At 53.9% G+C, this 23,107-nt stretch overlaps 1 protein-coding gene across 1 annotated transcript; it reads right to left on the bottom strand.

Annotated features, from left to right (window-relative positions):
* Nucleotides 1-870: 870 nt before the first annotated feature.
* On the bottom strand, nucleotides 871-21,694 carry SLC38A8 (solute carrier family 38 member 8). Its single transcript, XM_063108962.1, has 10 exons — nucleotides 21,509-21,694; nucleotides 18,744-18,942; nucleotides 15,414-15,555; nucleotides 14,496-14,597; nucleotides 11,222-11,279; nucleotides 6,813-6,927; nucleotides 5,458-5,605; nucleotides 4,885-5,084; nucleotides 3,160-3,211; nucleotides 871-964 (listed from the first exon to the last, which is right to left on the bottom strand). The coding sequence occupies exons 1-10, from the start codon at nucleotides 21,692-21,694 to the stop codon at nucleotides 871-873; spliced, it is 1,296 nt and encodes a 431-aa protein (XP_062965032.1).
* Between the last annotated feature and the right edge of the window lie 1,413 nt (nucleotides 21,695-23,107).

Genomic DNA, 23,107 nt, shown 5'->3' with positions numbered 1-23,107 from the left:
TGGGTCCCTCCGCCCCACCCCATTGAGCATGGGCCAAGTGCACAGTTGTGTGGCCTGTTCTGGACACGCATCTTCTTGGGCATCTCCTGGTCAAGGGCACGATTTTGGCATTTCCCATGCCCTGGCCAGAGGACCACCTTGACCCTCCTCCTGGCCTCCCATCCACTGTGCACTATCCCCCAACAATGTCTTTGATCCCACTCCCCAAAGCAGGGCTGTCTGGGCCTCAGCCTCCACCTCCCTTTTATGGGTTGAGTTGTGTCCCCAAGAAAGATAAGCTGAAGTCCTAGCCCCTGGAACCTGTGAATGTGACCTTATTTGGAAACTGGATCTTTGCAGATCCTAAGTAATTGAGATGCAACCAAGTTAAGATAAGACGATACTGAATTAGGGTGGGCCCCAATGGACTGTCTGGTGTCTTTGTAAAAAAAGGGAAATTTGGACACAGAGATGCACAGGGAGGAGGCCACGCAGTGACAGAGGCAGAGACTGGAGTACAATATCTACAAGCCAAAGACACAAAGGTTGCTGGCAGCACCAGAGCTGGAGAGATGGGAAGGAGTCTCCCCTGGAGCCTAGAGGGGAAGCGTGGCCCTGTTGACACTTTGAATTCGGTCTTTGGCCTCCAGAACTGTGAAGTGATACATTTCTATTGTTTTAAGCTACTAGTCTGTGGTCATTTGTCGCTGCAGCCACAGGAACCTAGTAAAACCCACTCCTCACTTTTGCACAAGAAACCCTTTGAATTAGCCAAGCCCAAACGAGCAGTCCGAGAAGGCAGAAAGGGTCAGTTTCTCCGCATGTTTATGAAGAAAAGAAGTTCCATTGGTGTCACGGCTGCAGGCACAGGCCCCTTCCTGCCTGGGGCCCTCAGAACAGCTGCAGGACAGCCGCCACCATGCTCTGCCCAAAGATGAAGGTGCCAACCAGCACAGAGACCACTCCCCAGACCTCCAAGCAGCACCTGCCAATTCAATAAATTCACATAAGCATGAGCTTTGCTAGATTCTTGCACAGACAAGCCAAGCCCATTTAAAAGCCTGGTAAAGTCATCGGTTTGGAAATAATTCAGAGTATTCTCCTGTACTTCTCGGGGTGGGCTTCTGAGACATGATAAAGTACACAGGCAATTAAAAAAACAAACTCTCTCACTCCATCTATTATTTCGTCACCTCATTCCTCCCCAATATTTTATCAAAGAAAAAGAAATGGGGGAGGGCAGACACTAGTTTTAAACCCCCTGCCATTCTGCTCCCCAGTGTCTGCTGAGACCCCTGAAAGTGAGGGAGTTGCTGAAAGCTCTAAGTCACATAATTGGGACGAGCGTGGAGGAAACAGAGGTTGGGATGGCTTCAGAATGTGACCAGAGATGGGGGCAGACAATGAGACTAGCATGATAATAAGATTCCCACAAAATGACAGGGCCACCAGGGACACTTCTGGCCCCATTAACAAAGGCCAAAAGTATCCGTTGTCATGGAAGGGGAGTCTCTAACCAAGCAACATCCCAGCGGCTGCTCCGAGCCATGAATGTCCTTTGACATGAAGGGGAAAATGAGGTGGCCATGGCTGTGGCTACAGCTGTGATGGATCAGAAGGACCTAGATAAAAATATCTTGAAAGCTCATCAGTAAAAGCTGTTGTGAGCTTGGATCAGGGACAAAACAAAAGCCCTGAGGCTTCAAAGAGTGCCCCAGGGAAGGAAGCACTGGGGGGGGGGGCGGGGGCAGACCATCAGGGGCCAGTTCTAAGCCCAAATCAGGTTTAGAGAATCCAGAAAAACTGCTCTCAATCCAGAAGGGAACCAAGCCAAGCCTGCTCCTTTGGAAAAAACCAAGCTTGGGCTCAATGGGGCTGGAGGAACAGGGGATACAGGGATCAGGCCTGCAGCTGGAACCCAAGTCCATGACTGCTGTAACTTAAGAGCATCTGTAGTGGGCTGAATGGTGGCCCCTGAAATTCATGTCTGCCTGGGGCCTGTGAGTGTGACCTGATTTGGAAAACGGTATTTGCAGATGTATTTAAGTGAAAGATCCTGAGATAAGATCATCCTAGATTTAGGGTGGGCTCTAAATCTAATGACAGGTTCCTTATCAGAAGGAGATTTCAGACACAAAGGCAGAGATTGTAGTGATGCGGCCACAAGCCAAGGGACACCTGGGCCTACCAGAGCCAGGAGGGCCTTCAGAGAACACGGCCCTGCCCATGCCTTGATCTCAGACTCTGGCCTCTGGAACTGAGAGAAAATACATTTCTGTTGCTTTAAGCCCCCCAGTTTGTGGTAATTTTTACAGCAGCCCTGGGAAACTAATACAAGGGTACTTCAAAAAGTTTCTGGAAAAATGTAATCAAAAGATAATACGAATCTTTCCACAAACTTTCTGAAGACAGCCTCCCTATCCCTGTTTCGGCCTGGTTTTCACATCTGCAGAACGGGAATAAGAGTCACACAGGCCTCAATCCATGCACACAGTTCCCTTTTCAGCGGGGTCAGCTGCTGGATGGCAAAGCACAGGTCTCAGTCCCATCTGACGCACAGGCTGGCCAAGATAGGGAGGGCACCCTGAGAGACATGTGTTGAGTGAAGGGTGACCCCAATCTCTTGTCTAGCCAGTGGCACAGAGCAGGGAGGGAGGTATGCTGGGGCCTCAGATCTACTGGGCCTGATCCAGCTCTGTCCTTACTGGCCTGATCATCCTCCTGGTGTGTAGGGTGGAGACACCGAGTATGGAGGAAGACCAGAGTGTAAAGGGGCCAGCATGGTGCCCTGCACAGAGGAGGCACCCAGCAAGGACCTGACAGTGGGCAGTGTGGCCCTGGTGTCCAGCTAGCCATGGGGCCTCCATAGGACCTGCCTGGGTCTGAGCTGGGTAGCGAGGGAGGGGGAGGATGCACTGGGGGCCTCCAGAGGCTAGGGAGAGCCCAAATCCACATTAGTCCCAACCACAGACCCTCAGAGCAGAAGGGACAGCCACCCACAGGCGGAAGAATGCTGGCTCGGGTGCCCTCCCCAGAAAGATGAAGTCCTTCCCCCATGGCCTGCAGGTTTCTCATCTCCAGGATGAGAAGATGGACAAGATCTCCACAGTCCCCTGTGGCATCCTCACTCTGGTCCCCTGGGTGCACCAAAGTTGCCACCCTCATCGTGGGGACACTTACTTGAGTCTTGGTCCTATGGGCTCGACATCCACAGCACAGATGAGGCACAAACCTGCAAAGAAGACACGGGGTCACCCCCATCTCTTCGTGACCACACCTAAAGCCACGAAAGCTCCCGTGAACCCTGTCAACACCAAGAAGTCCTCAATGCCCAAAGGTGGCTACACTGGCTGAGTCCCTTCCTGGCGAGGCGGCATGGTGCAGGGGTTAAGGGCCAGCTTGAGAGCTAGAAGGATGGAGCTGGAACCTGAGCTCAGCCACTTGGCCAGAGGTCTGGCAACACACTGGCTTCTCTGAGCCTCAGTTTTTTGGGTGACCACAATGACACGCCCTCTCCAGCAGGGTTCCTGTGAGGACAGGTGCAAATCGGTGCCTGACATCTGGGCAGTGTTCAACCACTGGCAGCACGATTGCTTCCTTCTCCTTTCTTTTCCTTCTTTTTTAAAAATAGGTCTACTGGGATTCAAAGCCAGGCAGCTCTGCCCAAAGCTCCCATGGAACCGTCTCCCATCCCAAACCTGTCCTAGGCGGTCCTTTCCAGCACAGGAAATAGTTGGAGCTAAAAGGCACTGTCCAGGACATGCAGCCACACTGGACCCGGGCAGCTCCAGACCAGGGGAGGCTAGGCGAGGAGCGATCTGACCATCCTGCTCAGAACCAGGGACAGAGTGGGGACCAGCAGGCTACTGATGACGCCATCACTGCCCACTTACCTGGGCCCCTGAATAATGTTTCATTTCCTCATTGAAGTTTGGGAGAAAACTTTAAAAGCCTCCATACTAACAGGCTCCTACCTCTCACCTGTTTGATATAGGGGCTGGGTTGGGCATCAGGGACATGGGGATAAGGGTCGCCCGAGTTCAACGTCTGCTCGACGTGGTTCCTCTCATGGCAGAATTGTAGGGTCCACTCATGGAGCATGCACTGGTGGAACACCTACTGTGTGCCAAGTGCCCACCATGTACTGGGCACCTACTCTGTGCCGAGTGCCCACCGTGTGCCAGGCATCTACTGTGTGCTGGGAACCTACTGTGTGCTGAGTGCCACTGTGTGCTGGGCACCTACTGTGTGTGGACCCCCAGACTGCCCCTGTGGGTCTGGGGTTTCTGTTCTGAGCACCAGTCAGCCCTCCAATGCTCCTCCTTCCTCTGGAAGCGTCCCTCTGGCCTTGGCCTTGCTGGGTTTCCTGTCTGGGGTAACATGCTTGGGCTGTTTTGACGGGAACCTCTCTCCATTGCTCGCTAACACTGGGAAGGCTTCATAAGAAACCATCCAGGGCAGAAGGGGCGTGCACCTGCAATGCCCGGTGGGTGGGAGGGAGACTTTCCCAGCGCGCCCTGTGCGTCTTCAGCCATGTGAGTTTCACATACTCATCCACCCTGTATTTTTTAAATAAAATAAAATTCTACAGCGGGAGGCAGCAGGGTTAACACTCAGCCCTGCTACACACCACTGCACCCCCAGGAGTGGGTCTCTGGGCCTCAGTCTTCTCATCTGCGGGGTGGGATGATAAAGGTACTTTCATCAAGTGCATCCACCGGGCCGCTGAGATGTTGAAGGAGGGAAGCTATTAAAGCCTCGGCCTGTCCCTGGTTCAGTGACCAGGGCACATCCATGGGGCCCAAACCTCTCGCCGCAGGGCTCCCAGCTTCCAGGACCTTGTCCTGCAGCACAGGGAGTGGCTGCACAGGTGAGCTGCGAAAGCCTGGAGAGCAGGAGACTCACCCGGGAAGATGAAGATGAAGAAGGAGCTGATACTGCCGATGACACCGATGATCTCGCTCAGGTCGGGCACGAGCAGGGCCAGGGTGAGTGTCACAGTGACCCACAGGATGGTCAGCGGCATCCGGACCCACGGCCCCGAGGGGTCAGACAGCGCCCAGGCTCCCCAGCAGCCCCTCCTCCAGCAATCCTGCATCACCGACCTGGAGGCCACACCCGCCACAGGCAGGGGCTCCAGCCAGCACCTGCCGCCAGGCGCCCGAGTCCTCCCGTGTTCCCCACACCTGGCGGGGCTCCTATTCCACACCAGGGGACCTCACCAACCCTCAGCCATTCTGCCACCATCAGGCAGCCGACAGGGGCAGCAGGGTGGGCTTGGGTTCCAGTCCCGGCTCTAACACTTGTTAGCTGGGCAACTTTGGGCAAACTACCTAAATTCCCTGTGGCTCTGGTTCCTCCTCTGTGCAAGGGGGATGACATCCCACAACACGCACTAGCACAGGCTCGGCACACACTGAATGACGACACATGCCAGTGCACCGTGTTCAACAGTGTCTCCACCGAGCCAGGCCTCACCTCCCCAGGAAGAGCACGATGGGATAGACAGTCACGATGGAGACAGCAAAGAGGACCCGGGCAACGATGACAACCACATCGTTACCCGGGTAAGACATCAAGACGTCGGCAGAAACTTCAGTCCCAAAGGTCAGGAAGCCATAAACCCCTGGGGGCAACAGAGGATGGAAGCCAGGGAGAGTTGATTGGGAAGATGCACCCCCAGCCCCTGCAACACACTGACAGCGCCAGCTTTACCACCCTGAGGTTTTCCTTAGGAGCTGACAGAAGGTTCTGGGAGGGCTCTCCATTCTGCCATTTCCCAAGGCTTTCCTGTCCCAAGCCTACATGTTGCTCTGCTCCACTGACTCAAACTCCTGCAGACAAGCCTGCCTGGTCCTTTCGTGTCATCCACAGAGCTCGTGCCTATTTGTAGAGAGTGTATTGACTAGAAGCACATAGCACTTTGAAATATATAAACACACTCCCAATGCCCTGGCCATCCCACTCTGACAACAGCTAAAGAAAGCAGCTGGCCATGCACCCACTTTCCAGGAGGGGAAAATCAAGACGCAGGGCGTCAATGACTGTCCAGAATCACACAGCTGGTTATGGCAGGACCAGGACCAGAGAGCCAGTCCCCTTGCCCCAACACAACACTGCTCTCCCCACCCTGGGTAATCAGCTTGTCCTGAGGCTCACTTTTGGCCAAAAGCTGTGGCACTTTCTGAGAGGACCCATGATCCTGCTGGCCCTGGCCCTGGGGCCATCTGGAGGTGACGCTCAATCACTGAGTCACGGCTCTCTGACGGGACCTCCCCTGCTTGGGAAAAGGTCACCCAGCAATTGTCTTGGGTAACCATGGGAGTCCAGGGCTGCCCGACAGATTTGCTGCTGCCTGAGCGCTTTCTAAATCCAGGGCTCCACTAGGTGGGTGAAAGAGCCTCTGGGCTGGAGCAAAGGGGAGACCAGAAGTCAGGCCGTGCCCTGGGTCTGTGCCACAGACATGCTGTGTGACCTCAGGCCTGTCACAGCTGCCCTCTGAGCCACAATTTTGTCAACTTTGAAGATCCTCTACTGCATAGTCTGTGAGCACCCCAGTCCATCAAGGCTACAAGGGTGTTTGCACGTCTAGCTGTGAGGACTCAGGTGAGCCATGGAAGCCCCTGAGCCTCAGTTTCCTCATTTAAGAAACGGGGCCCTTGCCTGTGGGGTGCTAAGGATTAAATGAGCAAAAGCACCCGAAATGCTGGGCACTGCGCCCAGCACATGGCAAACTCTCTAAAATACTCGTTGTTTCTCCCGTTTCTATGCCACTCCCCCCCAACTTCTGGGGCGTCCCAGGTGAGGCCTCACCTGGCAGGCAGGGCCCCTACCTGTCAGCGAGTAGACAAGGCAGCAGGCCAGCAGGGACAGCACCGAGACCAGGGCCCAGTGGGAGAGGCGCTGGTTGTGCATGCTGCAGTAGATGGAGACGGCCGCTTCATGACACTGGAAGACAGAGGGCTGGCTCAGTGGGACCTGGGCCAGCGGGTGTTAGACTCCCTGGGGGGATTTAAAAACATTGGTGTCCAAGAGATGGGAAACACCCACATGTCACCAGCAGTAGAGGACTGTAAATCGCAGGACACTCGTACATGAAATATCACAAAGGGCTGAAAAGAACCAACATGCACCTCGCACCTCAGCTGGAAGAGCCTCACAGACACAACACTGAAAAAAAAGAAGCCAGACGACAGAGAATGTTTCCACTGATGTGAGGTCAGGTCCCAAGACAGACAAATCCACAGCCATGCTCTTCAACCTCGCACTGCTGACATCTGGGGTAGGATAGTTCCTCATGGAGGGGCTGTCCCATGCACTGGAGGACATTGTGTAGCATTTCTGGCATCTTCCCACTAGATGACAGTAACAGCACCTGCTCCCCAGTTGTGACAACCCCCAACATCTGCAGACATGGTCAAAGGTCCCCTGGGGGGCACAGTCCTCCTGCTGAGAACCCCTGCACTATGGTAATAGAAGGCAGGATAGTGGTTGGGGTGGGGTGGGTACCACTGACTGGAAAAGGTCACGACAGGGCCTCCCAGGGGGTTGCCAATGACACATGGGAGCACACATCCTTATCACATACTTTACAGTAATACATTACATAGTCATACAAATTTTAAACGTGAAATGTATACAGCCAATGTCAAGAGCCCACCTGGATGTGGATTTCCTTTATATGGGTAGGTCCTGGGCACTGGTGTTTCACTAGCAGTCAAGGGGACCCTGACATGCTGCCAGGATGGAGAAGTTGCTCACATCTGTTCAAAACCAAACATGCTGATGTCTCCCTCCCTTCTGTCCCCAGGCTCCACTCCCTCTCTGAGCTCAGACCACCAGGGTCCCTCTTCGCTGCCTCAGGGCCTTTGCACATGCTCATCCTTCAGGAAAGCCCTCCCTAACAAGCCAAAGTCCTCTCTGTCCCCACATGAGCACATTTGGGCTTGCTCGTTCAGCATCTAATGTCAACTACATGACGGACGGCAAGGACCATGGCTGCCCTGTTTGGAACTCTGAGCTCGGACCAGGAAGGGAGGCTGGTGCATGGCTGAATGGACACTCCAGGGTTACTCGTTTATCTGTCCCTTGAACCCACTGGCAACCACAGGCCTTCCTCCATCCAACCCCAGCTCTCTGCCTCTCAAGTGCTCATCGAGTCCTGCTCAGTGCTGTTCGGGGGTGCCACATAAACAAGCCCCTCACAGCGCCCCCATGGAGCACACGCTCTGGAGGCAGGGGTGGCTCCGCCTCACCCCTCCTGGTTCTGGCCCAGGATGAGCTGAGACATGCCTCCACTGACAAAGCAGCCTCAGGGCACTGCGCTCTCTGCTGTCTGCCTGGGGCTGACCTGCAGGAGCCCGCTGGCCTCAGGGACCCTCCAGCAACTGGCAGGGGAACTCCATGGATACTCCCCCACCCCCACACTCCTGCAGCACTGCTGGGCGCATCCTGCACACCTCTCAGGATGGAGCGCGCACCTGGAGCCCCGGTGCCCACACAGTGACCTCTCTAATGCTCCTACCCCAGCTCACCTCTCCTGCTCCCAAACAGACACCAGCACCCTGTCACCAGCCCCGTCACAGGCTCTGCTTGAAGAAGACCACAGATGATGATCCGCAGTGGGGGACCCAGAACCACGGCTCTGTGTACTAGGGCTCAGCTGAGCCTGATGGCAGGGAGAAGACGCTCAGTGGGGCCAGGCAGTTTGGTGGCAGGAAGGTGACTTCCTTTCTTCCTGTTTCCTCCACGACTCCCGTGGGGGTTTCTACTGGTTTTATAAGGAATAAAGCCCCCTCTCGGAGGCGCGGCTGCTCTGCAGGGACAGCGGCTGGGGGGAGGCTGGGGGGCGGCTGGGAGGTGCAAGCTCTGTGGTCGCTCAGTGATGGAGGGCAGAACAAGGGAAGACGACACGAGAGCCGCAGAGTGGGAACAACCCAGACGTCCATCAAGGCACAACAAGCACACACGCCAAGTGCAGCAGGTCACATGTGGCCTGCCACTCAGCCATGAGAACAAACGAGGTACTGATACATGCTCCGATGCGGAGGAACCTCGAAAACATGCTCAGTGAAGAAGCCAGTCACAAAAGGCCACATATTATGTGACTCCATTTATATGAAGCGTCCCTTCCAGGCACATTTGTGGAGACAGGAAGCAGATGAGCGGCTGCCAGGAGCTGGGGCAGGGGGAATGGGAAGCGACTGCTAATGGGGACAGGGTTTCTTTTGGGGGTGTGAAAAGGTTCTGGAATTGACTGTGGTGACGGCTGCACATGTCTGTGGAGATACTGAAAACTGCTGACTTGTACACTTTAGAAGGACACACTGCATGGTGTGTGATCTCAGCAAAGCTGTTTAAAGAAACACACAAAACCCAGAAGTCCCGGTGTGGCCATGGTGGCTGGGAGTGGACCCCATGCTCCCCTGAGGCCCCCTCACCAACTCTGTACAGGCTTGGGGGAGGGGTGCCCTATTGTCAGATGAGTCTGGGGGAGGGATGGTGTTTTTGAATCAAGTCAGAGTTCCTGATGACAATAGGTGACTCCCTTCCTCTCAACCCCTCCAGCCTTGCCCCAAGCCCTCGCCCCATTCCTACCACCTTCCTCCATTTGCTGCCCCCTGCCACCAATTTCTGGCTGCCCCCTGCCTCTGGCCTGAGCCCTGGCCCCCACCCGTGAATTCATGTCCTTCCCAGCTGCCCATCACGGCATCCCGTGTCCCTGGAAACGGCCGCCCTGGCCTCGGTTGCTAAGAGAGCTGGATGAGGAGCCGAGGCCAGGGAGAGGGGCAGGCCGTGAGCACTGGGAACACGGCCCCGCCGAGTCTGCCAAGCCATATGGTGTTTGGGCACGAGGGGGTTGTTAAACTAAATCCAAACCAGCAGTTGACAGCAAAATCAGCTCTTTAGATCTTTCAAAATATTGGCTGTGCAAGAAGAAATATGAGACGTGCTGGCAAGCTGCTTGCTCAGCCCCGGAGGCGGTGCGCGAATCGTTTATGGGGAAGACAAATGGAAAAGCTTCAGGATCTTTTCCCAAAATGGCTCTCAAAGAGAATGCAAGAGAAAGAACAGAAACAGGAGCTAGGTGATGGATAAGGGAAGAAAAACACTCAAAGGCTACAAAGCTGAGATACTGTTTTAAGTCCTGGGCAAATCCACCCTGTGAGCTTGGTTTTACTTTCGGACGGTTTTGGTGGTGGTGGCAGGTAAGTGGTTGTTTTTAGGATAGAAGCTAATCTTCCCAGAAACAGAAGTGAAAGATCGGTGTCAGCTGCCACCTGCTAAGAGAGCTGGAGAACCCATCAGCCGGAAGGCAGGGAGCTGAGCCCAGGCCCCCAGTCTCCCCCCAGCACTGCGTGTAGCACCCACATGCCGAGCCCTCTGCAGGTTTCCAAACGCTCCTGGTACCATGGCTCACCTGTGCTGTCCTCTCTTACCTGGAATGCCCTCCCCGTCACCTGGCCACCTCCCACATGCTCTTCAAGATTCCTGTTAGACACCACCACCTTTAGTGGGCATCTCTGACTCTGCCCATCTGTTGGGATTCCACACACAGAACCCTGTCCATGACATCCTATTACAATTCTGTATATTCTGCCCCTCACCTCCTGCCACTCAGCCACTCGTACACCTTCCAGCGCCTCCAGCCCATTAGCCTGGTGAGGTGGGATCTTTCCTCTCCAAGGCCCCTGGGGCAGAATCCACCTGTATAAAGGTGTTCTCTGGGCCGAGCCCGTGGCGCACTCGGTAGTGTGCTGCGCTGGCAGCGCGGCGACGCTCCCGCCGCGGGTTCGGATCCTATATAGGAATGGCCGGTGCACTCACTGGCTGAGTGCCGGTCACGAAAAAGACAAAAAAAAAAAAAAAAAAAAAAAGGTGTTCTCTGGTTAGAGTAAGGGACGCTCCAGGTCTGCAGGCATGTGACAGTCCTGTGAGGATTCTGCAGAGACGGGTAGGTCCCAGATGCCCCCACTCTGCCCCAGACCCAATAAACATGGTGCTGCTGATGGCAGTTGGTGGGAGGCCAGGCTCCCAAGTTCAGTGGCAATTCACCCCTCCCTGAGCCCAGGCACCAACCTCCTTGCAGTCTCCAGAAGACGGCCCATGGGCTGAGAGCCCATCTCACCCTAGAAAACGTCCTCAAACTTCTCCCTGACAGGGAGGCCAAGCCCTCCCAATGCAGCAGGAGTCACCCACAGCCTCTGAAAATGCCAGTCTTCAACACGGATGCTAAAATTACCTGAAATCCAAAGCAGATGGTGGGGAAGACACTAAACACAGAGGTCCAGGAGGAAGGACTGTAAATAGACAAGAACAGGTGTTTATTAAAAAAGACTTAAGACAACCTTCAACTTGAGAAGATGAATTTTAAATGATACAGGCAAATGTAACTGAGCATGGCGGTGAGATACATTTCTAAATACTGTGTCCATGACCAGGGTTTTGGGGATAGAAAAGGATGCTTGTGAAATGCTGCACTTTCTAAATACGCCTTGGCTGACATTTGGTAACATGACATTCTCCACATGGGCAGAATGTGGGCAGGGCAATGGCTAGAAGGAGCCCCCAACTTCCCTCCTGGGCTGCCTGTTCCCTATGCTTAGGTATTGATCCCAAATAGCATAAGCCACCTGAGAGGACAGAGGTGGGCACAGGGCAGGACCTTAAGCCCTCTCAGTGGTCCCCAGGGGGGTGCCCAGCTTCCTTCGACAAGCACATCTACACGCCAGCCTCTGGCACCTACAGGGGACATACAGCAGAGTGCGATATAAACAGCACCCCCTGCCGAGCCAGCATTTCTTAGCTGTGGCATAATAATGGCCTTCAAAGAGGTCCAAGTCCCAATCCCAGGAGCCTGTGAATATGTTACCTTATGGGGCAAAAGGGACTTTGCAGATGTGGTTAAGGACTTTGAGAAAGAGAGACGACCTTGGGTTATCCAGGTGAGCCCAGTGTAATCACCCAAGTCCTTGAAATCAGAGAACCTCTCCTGGCAGTGTCAGAGGGAGCTGTGACTAAGGGACATGCAATGCGGCTGGCCCTGAAGAAGGAAGAAGGGCTGTGAGCCAAGGAATGCAGGCGGCCTCTAAAAGCTGGAATAGGCAAGGGAGGAGATGCTCCCCTGCAGCCTCCAGAAGAAACACAGCCCTGAGGACTCCCCGGTTTGAGGCCAGGGAGACCCGTGTTGGACTCCTGACCTCCAGAACTGCAAAAGAATATGTTTGCGTTGTTTTAAGCCACTAAGTGTGGGGTCACTCATTACAGCAGCCACAGGAAGCTGGGACACTGGTGTCTCCCATTCTGCTCTAGCTGACTCCAACTCGGGGTACAGACCCCAACACCCTCAGCCACCTGCACTGACTCTCCTTGATGGCACTGTCAGGGGGCAGCTGGCTTTCTAGTCACAATCAGAAACAAACAAACAAACATGCCCATGTTTCCTCTACTCCATCTGCCCACCTGCCAGGCTCTGGGCCCACACACTGTCCCTCCCATTCATATGGACGAGAAGCCTGAGCCCCAGCCTCAGGCCTATGCCTCTGCCAAGGTGCAGGCTCTCCCCTCTCGCCATCCTGAGGATGCAAATCAGCAGCAGACCTGGCATGCTCCCCGGGCATCGGGTTTTTTTCTTCTCTACTGGATTATCCCCATCAGCACAAAAACATGCTGTGACCTCTGCCCCCACTGACCCCCCGCCTTCAGCCTCTGCTCGTGCCCGCCCCCTCCCCAGGAGAGCTGCCTGTCTCTGCCGTCTCTTCTCTTGACCCGAGCCCACCTTAGATTAGGCTTCCGTCCCTCTCCTGACATAGCTCTTAACTTCACCAACGATCCCCAGGGCCAGCTCCAGTGCTCGGGGTGCAGCGGGCCTGCGTGAGCCCGAGCAGCAGCTGTGGCGGATCCCTCAACCTCCATGAAGTTTACTCACTGACCTCTGGGACCTGATCTCTAATATCCCCTATGCTAGGTTGAATAGTGTCCCCCAAACTCATTTCCACTCAGAACCTCAGAATGTAACCTTGTTTGGAAATAGGGTCTTTGTAGATATAATTAGCTAGATTATGATGAGGTCATGACTGGTGAATCCAATGACTGGTGCCCTTAGAGGAAGAGAAAACAGACCCACAGGGCAAGCGTCATGTGAGGACGGGGGCAAGGACAGGAACACAAGCACTGTTGGCACCGTCGGAAGCCGAGAGGTAGGAAGGAGCTTCCCCTAGAGCCTTTGGAGGAAGTGTGGCCCCGTGACATCTTGATTTTGGACTTGGAGCCTCCAGAACCGAGAGAGAAATGTCTGATGTTTTGAGGTCAACCAGGCCATGGTCATTTGTTACAGTGATACTGGGACTCTCATGCCCCCCAACTCACCACCCTTCTCCATCTTGCCAGCTCCTACTCACCTCCCCAACCTCCCAGTGCTGGAGTACCACAGCTTGGAGGACAGGCCTCAGGGTTGGTGGCCTAAAGTGCCATCTCTAGCCAACATCAATCACATTTCTCCCTCTCACCTAGACCTCTCTTCCTGACCTGCAGACACAGATCTGACCAGCTTCCCGACAGACTATTACATGCCTGCGATCTGTCTGCAGCTCAGTGTGTCTTGCCTGACCCCTCTCTGACACCCGCCCCTCAGCCTTCTCACTCCTTCCAGTCACTCGGGCCATGAGCCTGGAGTTGCCTTGACTCCTCTCTTTCACTCTCCGCTTCCAACCCATCGGCCAGGACAGGCCATGTGATTGGCAGGGCCCAGTGCAAGATGAACACACAGGGCCCCTTGTTTGTCAATGATTAAGAATGTCACGACGGCAGCAGCATGGTGTTAAACCCAGCATAGGCCAGGCTACTGCACAGGTCACGTACCCCAGAGCTGGCCCTGCCATCCCCAGTCTGACTTCACATGCATCAGAGTCTGCCCACTTCTCATGGCCACCTCTCAAACCACCACAGTCCGAGACAGCGGGTCTGGGCAAGCTCCCCTGGTCTCCTTGTTTCTGCCCCTGACTCGGCAGACCACTACAGCCAGAGGAATCCTTTTGAAAACAAATTCCTATCCCACCTCTGCTGTGCTCGAGAGGCTGTGGTGTTTCCCAGCCTGCCCAAAGCCAAAGTCCTCACGCGTCTTCAGTCCCTGCGTGACACCCTCACCCCACTCTCTGCCCTCGCTCGGGCTGGCCTGGCCATGGTGGTCCCCTGGCTGCTCCCTCTGCACTGCATCTGCCTCTGGCTGCCAGGTTCTGCTGCCTCCATGCTGTGGAGATGCGTCTGCAATAGCCCAGCAGCCAGGCTGGTGTGGCTTTTAGTGCTTTAGTGTCCTGTACATGGATATCACTAGCAGTGGCCCATCTGTCCTGAAGAAGGAAGGCGCCTTCCCGCGGTCTGATCACATCAGACATAGGAAAGACTTCACAGGAAGGGGCCAGGGCTCTGCAGCAAGCCATTCCACCTCTGAGGGCCCTCTCATGGCCTCCCCCCGGGCCTCCCCCAGAAGCCATCAAAAGCCGCTCCCTCAGACTCACCTCGGTGAAGGAAGGGGCTTGTGAACGAGGCCCTGGGGCCAGAGGTAGTACTGCACCGTGATGACCAGGGCCAGGTAGCAGGCGGCCAGGGTCCCTAGGATGCTAGTACACAGGCAGGGTTAGCGTCAGGTGCCTCGCAGTGGGGGACACAGGGACACACACAGCTGGTCTGAACTCCAGCTCTGCCCTCGCCACCTGAGCCTCAGTCTCCTCATCTGTACAATGGGGGCAGTGGCAGCAAGGTCATTTCAGACAGGCTGCTCTCAGATCCTAGGTCAGGTGCATCCACGTCCTGATGGTGCCTGGCACCCTTGGGGGTGATGACTCCAATAACTTTCCTCTCACCCACAGAAGCCTGCCAACTGCTCAGATTTGGCATCTAGGTCAGGACACTATCGTAGTTGGCCACACCGCAGGGGGAGGAGGACCCCCAGCTGGGCTAGATGTGACATGAGAGCCTTGACAGGCTGGGGACAATGGGGGAGGCCCTGGGTTTGCCGCCTGCCATTTCCAAGGTGAGAAGTCTGCTCATACACAACATAGAAAAGACTGCGGCAAACTTGCGTGGACACCGCTGCCAGGCTTTATTGTCTCAAAAGTATACAGAAAGCTTTGGGCCACAAAATGAAAAAAAGGGTGTGTGTGCGTCCCTCTCCGTGCCAGTGTGCTGCTGTGCACGTGTGTGCATGGGCGCGCATAGAGTCTGTAACAAATAACAAAACATGAGCAGCACGTGATGTTGTTACAGGCAAAATTTTTTTTATCTATATTTTATACCATGGGTACATATTTCTTGTGTAATTTGTTATTTTTTCCCCTTCTCCCAATGGGAAGGCCAATCCTGGCAGCTCATCCCACTCCCGACGGGCAGAAACCCTGACACAAAGGTGGGGCTGGGAAGCATGGGCAGCCCTGTACCTCGTGTGTTTCTGGAAGGCGATCTCCCGTGGACAGGACAGCGGCAGGATGACCAGCACGCAGAGCAGGGGCAGGGTGAAGCGCGGGTCTGCGTACCAGGGCTGCGGGGCTGGCGGGGTGCTGGGCAGGAGGAAGTCCCGCACTGGTGGAGACAGGGAAGGAGCTGAGCCACAGAGCACAATGCAGTCACAGGGTCCCTGCCTGGTCCTCGCACCCTGGGTGGAGTTGGACATAGGCACTAAGTCAGCCCCACGAGGCTAGGGATGAGGTGACAAGTGAGAAGGGGACCAGTCGTGCACCCCCACAAAGGAATTAATGTTGCCAAACAAATTCATTCAACAAACATTCACCAAGCTCCTTCCTCGAGCCAGCAACCAATGGGCAAACCATCTGTCCCATGGCACTTAGATTCCAGGGCCCAGAGTGGGATTTTGGCCACGATGCCAGTGTGAACTGTTCTCTGTGGTTGCTGTGCAATAAACTACCCCAAAACCCAGTGGCTCAGAACCACTGCTTTATCAATGTCGTGAATTGTAGGGAAGAATTAGGGCAGGGCTGAGCTGGCCAATCCTGCTCCACGTGGGATCAGCTGAGGTCACTGGTGGGGAGGGGGGGGGTCTGGCTGCCAGCGAGGCTGGTCCGGATGGCCCTCGACAGCTCCACCCCACAACTTGTGCCTGGTGGGGATGCCTGGGCCCTCCCTGCAGTCTCGAGTCTCTCCACGTGGGCCCCTCAGCCGGCTAGTCCAACTTCTTCCATGGTAGCTGAGGGCTCCCAGAGACGAAGGCAGAAGCTGCTTGTTCTCTTAAAGGCCAGGTATGGAACTGGCACAGCATCCTCCACCACACCCTGCTGGACAAAGCCGTTCCAGAGCCCGGCTGATTCGGGGGCAGGGAATACAGACCCCACCAACTGCTCAGTGGAAGGAGAACCAAAGAATTTGGACCATTTTTATTCTGCCACAATAAGATGGATACTTTGGAGTTGATACAAGAGGCAGCACAGAGGGGAAGGGGGCGTACAGGGGAGTCGACAAGATGAGGAAGCAGGAACTATGCCGGGTGAAGTGCTCCACAGTCCCAGTGGAGGGGAAGGGGGCCGAGAAGTGAGAGCTGGGTCCTGGCCGGCCTGGGGTTGTTTGCACTGCTCTGTATAAACGATTCTCCATTCTCATCAAACACTCAACCAAGCCAGCCATGCAAAGAAATAAATGCCTCTTGAGAGTAGCTTGTTTCTACTGAAATGACACAAGGGGAGAGCTCCACAGCTGGGTTGTGAAATAGCAGTGTCCATGTGAGGAGGGCCGGGCAGGTGTTCTGGGCAGAGACCGAGAGAACGCAAGTGCCTGCCCGAAGGTGCACAGAGATCTTGGTGGGTTTTAGGCCTCCACGTGTCATAGGATGGGGTAACAAGCCCTTATCCATCTGGGTCGCCTGCAGCCAGGAAACCCAAGCTCTGACATCAGGACTATACCAGCTCCTTCCTAAACCCAAAAGTTCCAGGACATTCCCTGAGGTCCTCAGCGCCAACGACATGTGGTCATTTATACCTAACTCATGCAGTGACTCCTCCCAATTCCTCAATCTCTATCACACCCCTCCCAGGAGCCTGGGCTTGCCTACAGAAAGGCACCTCCCCAAATACCTAACCAGAAACACACAAGCAATGCTCTCTCCATCCCGTCAATCTACCCAGAACTGGGGTGGCTCATAACCTAATCAGTACTCTTAACTAGTCAGGGTGCTCTACTACTGAGCCTCAGAATCCTTCTCAACACAGCAACATTACCAATTCACTTGAGTTGAAACTTGAGGTGAACGCTACCTGCCATGGGCAGGCAGGGTGTTTTTATGCCCATTTACCCACCAGGAGGTTCACATAAACCAACTTTGGTGCTTTTTGGTATAAAATAGTGTTTCCCAAGACATGGTAGCCTTTCATTTTAACATCCCACAGCCAGGGGCCTTTTCATTTATAGGTCAAGAGATGTAGAGAATAAACAAATAGCAAAATGGTACCCTAAATCCACCCCCACAAATCATTACATTCCAATTAAAAGTCTAAACATTCCAACTAAAAGGCTGAGATCGTCAAGATGGAAAAAAAGCAAGACCCAAACTATTTGCTGTCTATGAGAAATGCATTTTAAAATCCCAAGCCAGTTAGGTCAAAAGTAAAAGAAGGGGAAAGAGAATCATACAAGTACTAATCTTAAGGAAGCTGGAGCGGCTATATTAGTAACAGAGAAGTTGGATTTAATGTCAGAGATGAAGAGGAATAAGTCATGATAATAAAAGGATATACCTAATCACATAGCTTGAAAAACCATTACGGAGAGACTGACAGAATTAAAGGGAGAAATAGTCAAATCTGGGCTGGCCAGTTAGCTCAGCTGGTTAGAGCACAGCCTTGTAACACCAAGGTCATGGGTTTGGATCCCCATACCAGAGAGCTGCCCCCTCCAAAAAAATAAATAAATAAAAGGGAGAAATAGTCAAATCTGCAATCACAGCTGGAGCTTTTAATACCTTTCTCTTAGAAATTGATAGGCTCACTAGACCAAAAAAAAAAAAAAAAAAAAATCAGTAAGGCTGCTGTGGAAGATCTGAACAAAGCTGTCGATCACCTTGACCAACAGGACACTCCTAGCACACTGCACCAACAACTGCAGGATACACATCCTTTAAGGGCACATAGAATGCTTGCCAAGACTGACCACGTGCTGGGCCACAGAGCAAGTCTCAACAGATTTCAAAGGATTGAAATTATACAGACTATGTTGCCATGATGCCATTAAGGTAGAAACCATACAGGGATCTAGAAAACTCCAAACAATTTAAAATTAACACAATTCTAAACATCCCCGAGTCAAAGAAGAAACCATAGCAAAAATCTGCAAATATTTTGGATGGAATGAAAATGGAACACACTAGTATCAAAGCTGGTAAGACACAGCTAAGGCAGTTCTTGGAGGGCAAGTCACAGTGGGGGCCGAGAGTCTTAGCCATCCCACAATTAAAGGTTTTACTGGTTCTTTCCCAATAGGGGCTTCTTGCCGGTAGCCCCATTTCCTCATCTGTGAAATGGGTGTCTCCCCTACATGTCCCAGCTGTGGCCATGGTCTCTGTATGCTCCACCACTCTCATCGTGCTGGTGGCTGTCAATTCCTAGTCTCCCTTCCCCACCATGATACGGGCTCGGGTGTGGCCTCCACCTCTGCTGTCCCCCCAGGGTCCAGGCCGCTGCCTTATATCCTACTCAACTGGGGGACCCAGGAGCCATTACAAGCTCCACACCCTGGGCCACCCCAATTCCAGTGAAGGTACTTACGCTTCTCCAGCTGGTCCCCGATCACCCTGAGGAAGGCCACGGAGATCATGAGCAGGTTGACGATGAAGCAGGCCTCGCACAGCTTCCCGATAGTGGGGCCACAGAGCCCTCCGACAACGCCCTGGTAAGTGGTCTGGCTGCTGACAGAGGCGGCATAGCCCAGGATAACCAGCCCGCTGACCAGGAAGACCAAGGAGACCTGCGGGGCAGGACCGTGGTGCTGGGGCATGCCCATAGCCCTGCGCGTGGCCTCTCGTCTGCAGAGGCCAGGGCTGCTGACAGTCTGGGGGTCAGCACCAGATGTGCCACCAGCCCCTCTCCTGCCCTGAAATCAGAGCAGCGGAGCAGGTGGAGTCTGGCAGCTGCTCTGGCTCCAAGTCTGTGAATCTGGGATTCTAATTCCATTCTGCCCCAGTGGGACAAATAAGACATCAGAAACCCCGAGGGTTTAAATTACTGTCCTAAAATCACCTGCGCTGTGGGTAGGGAGGCAGCAAGCATGGTAGTTAGGAACCCGAGGTGGAGCAGGTGGAGCTGGGTTCAGATTCTAACTGCTACTCTCCTGCAGCATAGCACGAGGCAAACCAGACCATCAACCTCTGTTTTTCCATCTATACGATGGGGACGGCACTGCCTGCCCTCCAGGACTGCAGTGTGGGGCATGCTGGCTCAGCGCTCGGCATGCAGCAGTGCTCAGGAAACGGTCCTTACTCTCCAGCCTCCCTCTACTTCAGTTTAAACATTCTTCCTAACATTTATTGTGAACAATTTTCAGATACACAGGAGAGCTGAAAGAATTTTACAGTGAACACCCCTGTAGCCACCGCCCCTCGGGTCTGCCACACACAGGCTGCTGCACTTGCTTGATTACATCTCATCCGCTGCCCACGCCTCTGTGCAGCTACCCTCCACCTTAACTTTGGGGAGCATTTGGAAGCAAGTTGCAGATATCAGTATACTACCCGCTGAAGACTCGGGCACACTTATCCTTCATGAGAGCTTGATGGTTGTTTATAGTTCTTTTCTCTCCTGTGGGTTAAAATTTGCATATAATGAAATGCACAGGATCGTGTATCACTGGAAGAGGTACAACACACGACATGTGCACCACAAGTCTCCATCAGCAGACAGAACATCCTACACCCCTGGACAGTCGGCACAGGCCCCTTCCCTGTCAATTTCTGCCTCCACCTCATCCCCAGAAGAAACCACTGATCTAATATTTTTCCACTCATATATACTTGCATACCTGGCTTCTTGTAGTCAGCATAATGTGTGTGAAATTCATCTGTAATGTGTGCATCCGAACTTTATTCCTGTTTTTGCTGAGTGACAGTCTATTGTATGACTAGATCACAAGTTGTTTATTCCACATCCTAAACCCCAGAACCTGTGAATGTGACTTATTGAAAAGTTTTCGCAGATGTCAATCACGAACACGTAGTTAAATGAAAATGGGTCTTTGCCGATGTAATTACGGATCTCGATATGAGGTCATCTTGGATCATCCTGATGAGCCCTAAGTCCAATGACAAGTGTGCTTACAGAGACAGAGAGCAGGAGGCAGACTGGAGTGATGCGGCAACAAACCAAGGAATGCCTGGGGCCACCAGACGCTGGGAGAGTCTTCAGAGGGAGAGTAGCCTGCGGACACCTGATTTCAGACTTCTGGCCTCCAGAACTGTGAAAATGCATTTCTGTTGTTTTAAGCCCTCTATTTTGTGGTAATTTGTTATAGCAGCCACAGGAAACAGACACCTGCAACTATACAATATGGTGGGGCTCCCCAACGTCTCTTTCACCCACCAGACTCTAGGCTCCGTGAAGACCGGCCCATGTCTCTTTGTGTCTACCATTTAGCCCCAGAGGAGTTCCTACGCATAAAGTTTAAGGAGCAGGACCCACATCTCTCTGCCTCACAGCCCTTCTGGCTGCCCTGAGCCCCAGCCCCATCTACTAAGTCATGAACCCTTGTCTGACTTCCCATTAGGACAAAGCTTCATGAGGACAGGGACCACACTGTCCCTTATTCATCCAACACGAGGCAGAGAGCAGGTGCTCAGCCACCACCACGGGTGGCGTGGGTTATACCAGACACTGCACAGAGCGGGCACTGGTAGTTTTCAGAGGTATGTGAAGGGCCCTGTGTCCCACAAACCATTAGAACTCGGCCATTATCAGCTGGCTGCCATAAAACACATTTGAGATAATGCCCCGTCAAAGAGCTTACCACAAAATACCCTCGTTCCTGCCGGCCCCAGGGAAAGAATCAGAAAATTAAATGAAGCTTCGCTCATTAGTCGCTCTTCTCCTCTAGGGATGCTCAGCCTCAGGACTTTGGATGGGATGCAGGCTGAACACCTCTGACACTATGCGAGGCCTGGCCCAGCTAGGAGGTACAGCCTGTATCAGTCACCATCTGCATGTCGGATTTCAGCTCTAGTTATCAAGCTGAGACCAGCAGTCAAGAAGACTCGGCAGGCAGGACGCTCAGAGACAGCTCCTCCCTGCTGCAGTGCCCCCAACTCTGCATGCCCAGCTACCCATCAGCCCTGACCAGCAACCGTGGAGGGTGTTCTCCACCCAGGGCTACAGTGGGATTATCATCTCCCATCACTGGCTGAGTGGGATAGAAAAAATCCCCAAGGTATAGTTTATGAGAAACACAGCCCTGCAGAAACAATGCTGAGGGTCCCACCCAGAAAAGCCACAGTGATCTCCTACCTGCCCCAGGAGGCCCCCTGACATGCTTCCTGCAGACTCACCAGTTCCACGAGCAAGGCGGGGACCACCCCGCCCGCCTTGTAGAAGGCCCAGGGAAAGTTGAGCAAGCCAGCCCCCAGTGCGGACTTCAGGAGGATGAAGACGGCACCCAGAGAAGACAAACTGGGGGTGGAAGCAGGGAGGGGCTTCTCTGGAAGGCCTCTACTTTCTTGGGTCTGTCCCTCCATGGCTAGAGGCAGTGGGTGGTGGGGGAGGGGGAGAGAAAGGGCAGTCTTGGTCACACTTCCTTCCCTGTTTTTCAAGTTCAAGGTATCACTGCTGAGATCCAACAGGTTTGTTTCCCCAGTTCAGTAAAAGCCAACGTGTCTCCCTCTCCCTTGGCCTCGGCTCCCCCTTTCCAAAGCACTATGCATTCATTTGCCCCATGACTTCTGGTCTGCCCCCTCCCCCCTGTAACTTTCTACCCCACTTATTCTCACTCCTGTCCTGTCTCCCACTCAACTTCAAGGTGACCCTGACCCCTTCCTCCAACCCTCGCTTCCAAACCTCCAACCTCCCCCTCCCATCGATGCTTTCCCCGCTCCATCGCCACCCACCCCCTTTGCTTCCAGCCAAACTTCACACACAGTATCCCCACCCCTAGTCCTTACCATCAAATTGAAACTTTAAGGTGCGAGGCAATCCTCGGCCATCAGGGAAGAGGACTCAGGCTCACTCAAGGTGGTTCGGCTGCATTTTGGGGGCCTTGAGGGGTGGAAGAAGGAAGATTCTAGCTCTGCCAGGAGTGGGTAGATGAGTCATTAAGGAAAGGTCAGCTCTGTAAACCTAGGGGGACAGGGACAAGCAGTCAGGGCCATCTGTCTCAAGAACTTGGAGCTTCTGAGATTTCTGATCCAAGCAAGGAAATCTTAAGACTCCCCCGCCCTGCCAGCCCCTCCCCAGGGGTGGGGCTTTCTGAGCTGCCCTGGAGGGCTAGAGGGAGCCCAGCTACATGATGGGGGGGTGGGGGGCGGTCAGGCACGCACCTGATCTCACTACAGTGCCCTGTGGCCAGTTTCCTCAGTGCCTCTGCTCTCAGACGCCTGAGGGGCCCAATCTGAGGGAGGGAGGTCAGTTTGTGCCTGGCTGGCAGTGTGGGAGCTCCCTGAGCTCAGTTTCCTCATCTGCACAAGGTGGATCACAGTCAGCAGGTACAGGATCAGAGGGACCTTTCTCCATCCAACTCCAACCTGCGTTCGTCTAACTCTTCCCCTGCACACCGTCCACCTGGCGGTCTTGTGAAAATGCAAGTTCTGACATCTTACACCATGGGTGGAGCCCGAGTTTCCACATTTCTAACAAGCTCTGGGGTGGGCTGCTGCTGCTGGTCCCCGGACCACACTTTGAGAAGATAGACCCTCTCCCCAAACTGACACGTGATCAGCTAAGATGGCAGAATATGGGATATGGCCCCACTCCAGTAAATGCAGCACACGGAGGTCAAACCTCGAATCTGAACCTGTTTACTCCTGAAACCCAGGCTCCCTCTCATCCCTCTTCTCAAACTTCAGTTTGCAACAGAATCCCCTGGAGGGCTTGTTAAAATATGTATTGCCAGGTCCCATCCCAGGGTTTCTGATTCAGTGGGTCTGGGGTGGGGT

The sequence above is a fragment of the Cynocephalus volans genome, chromosome 10 (genome assembly GCF_027409185.1).
Source record: "Cynocephalus volans isolate mCynVol1 chromosome 10, mCynVol1.pri, whole genome shotgun sequence".
Classification (NCBI taxonomy): Eukaryota; Metazoa; Chordata; class Mammalia; order Dermoptera; family Cynocephalidae; genus Cynocephalus; species Cynocephalus volans.
Note: the sequence above shows the minus strand (reverse complement) of the source record. Positions and strands in the feature narration are given on the sequence as shown.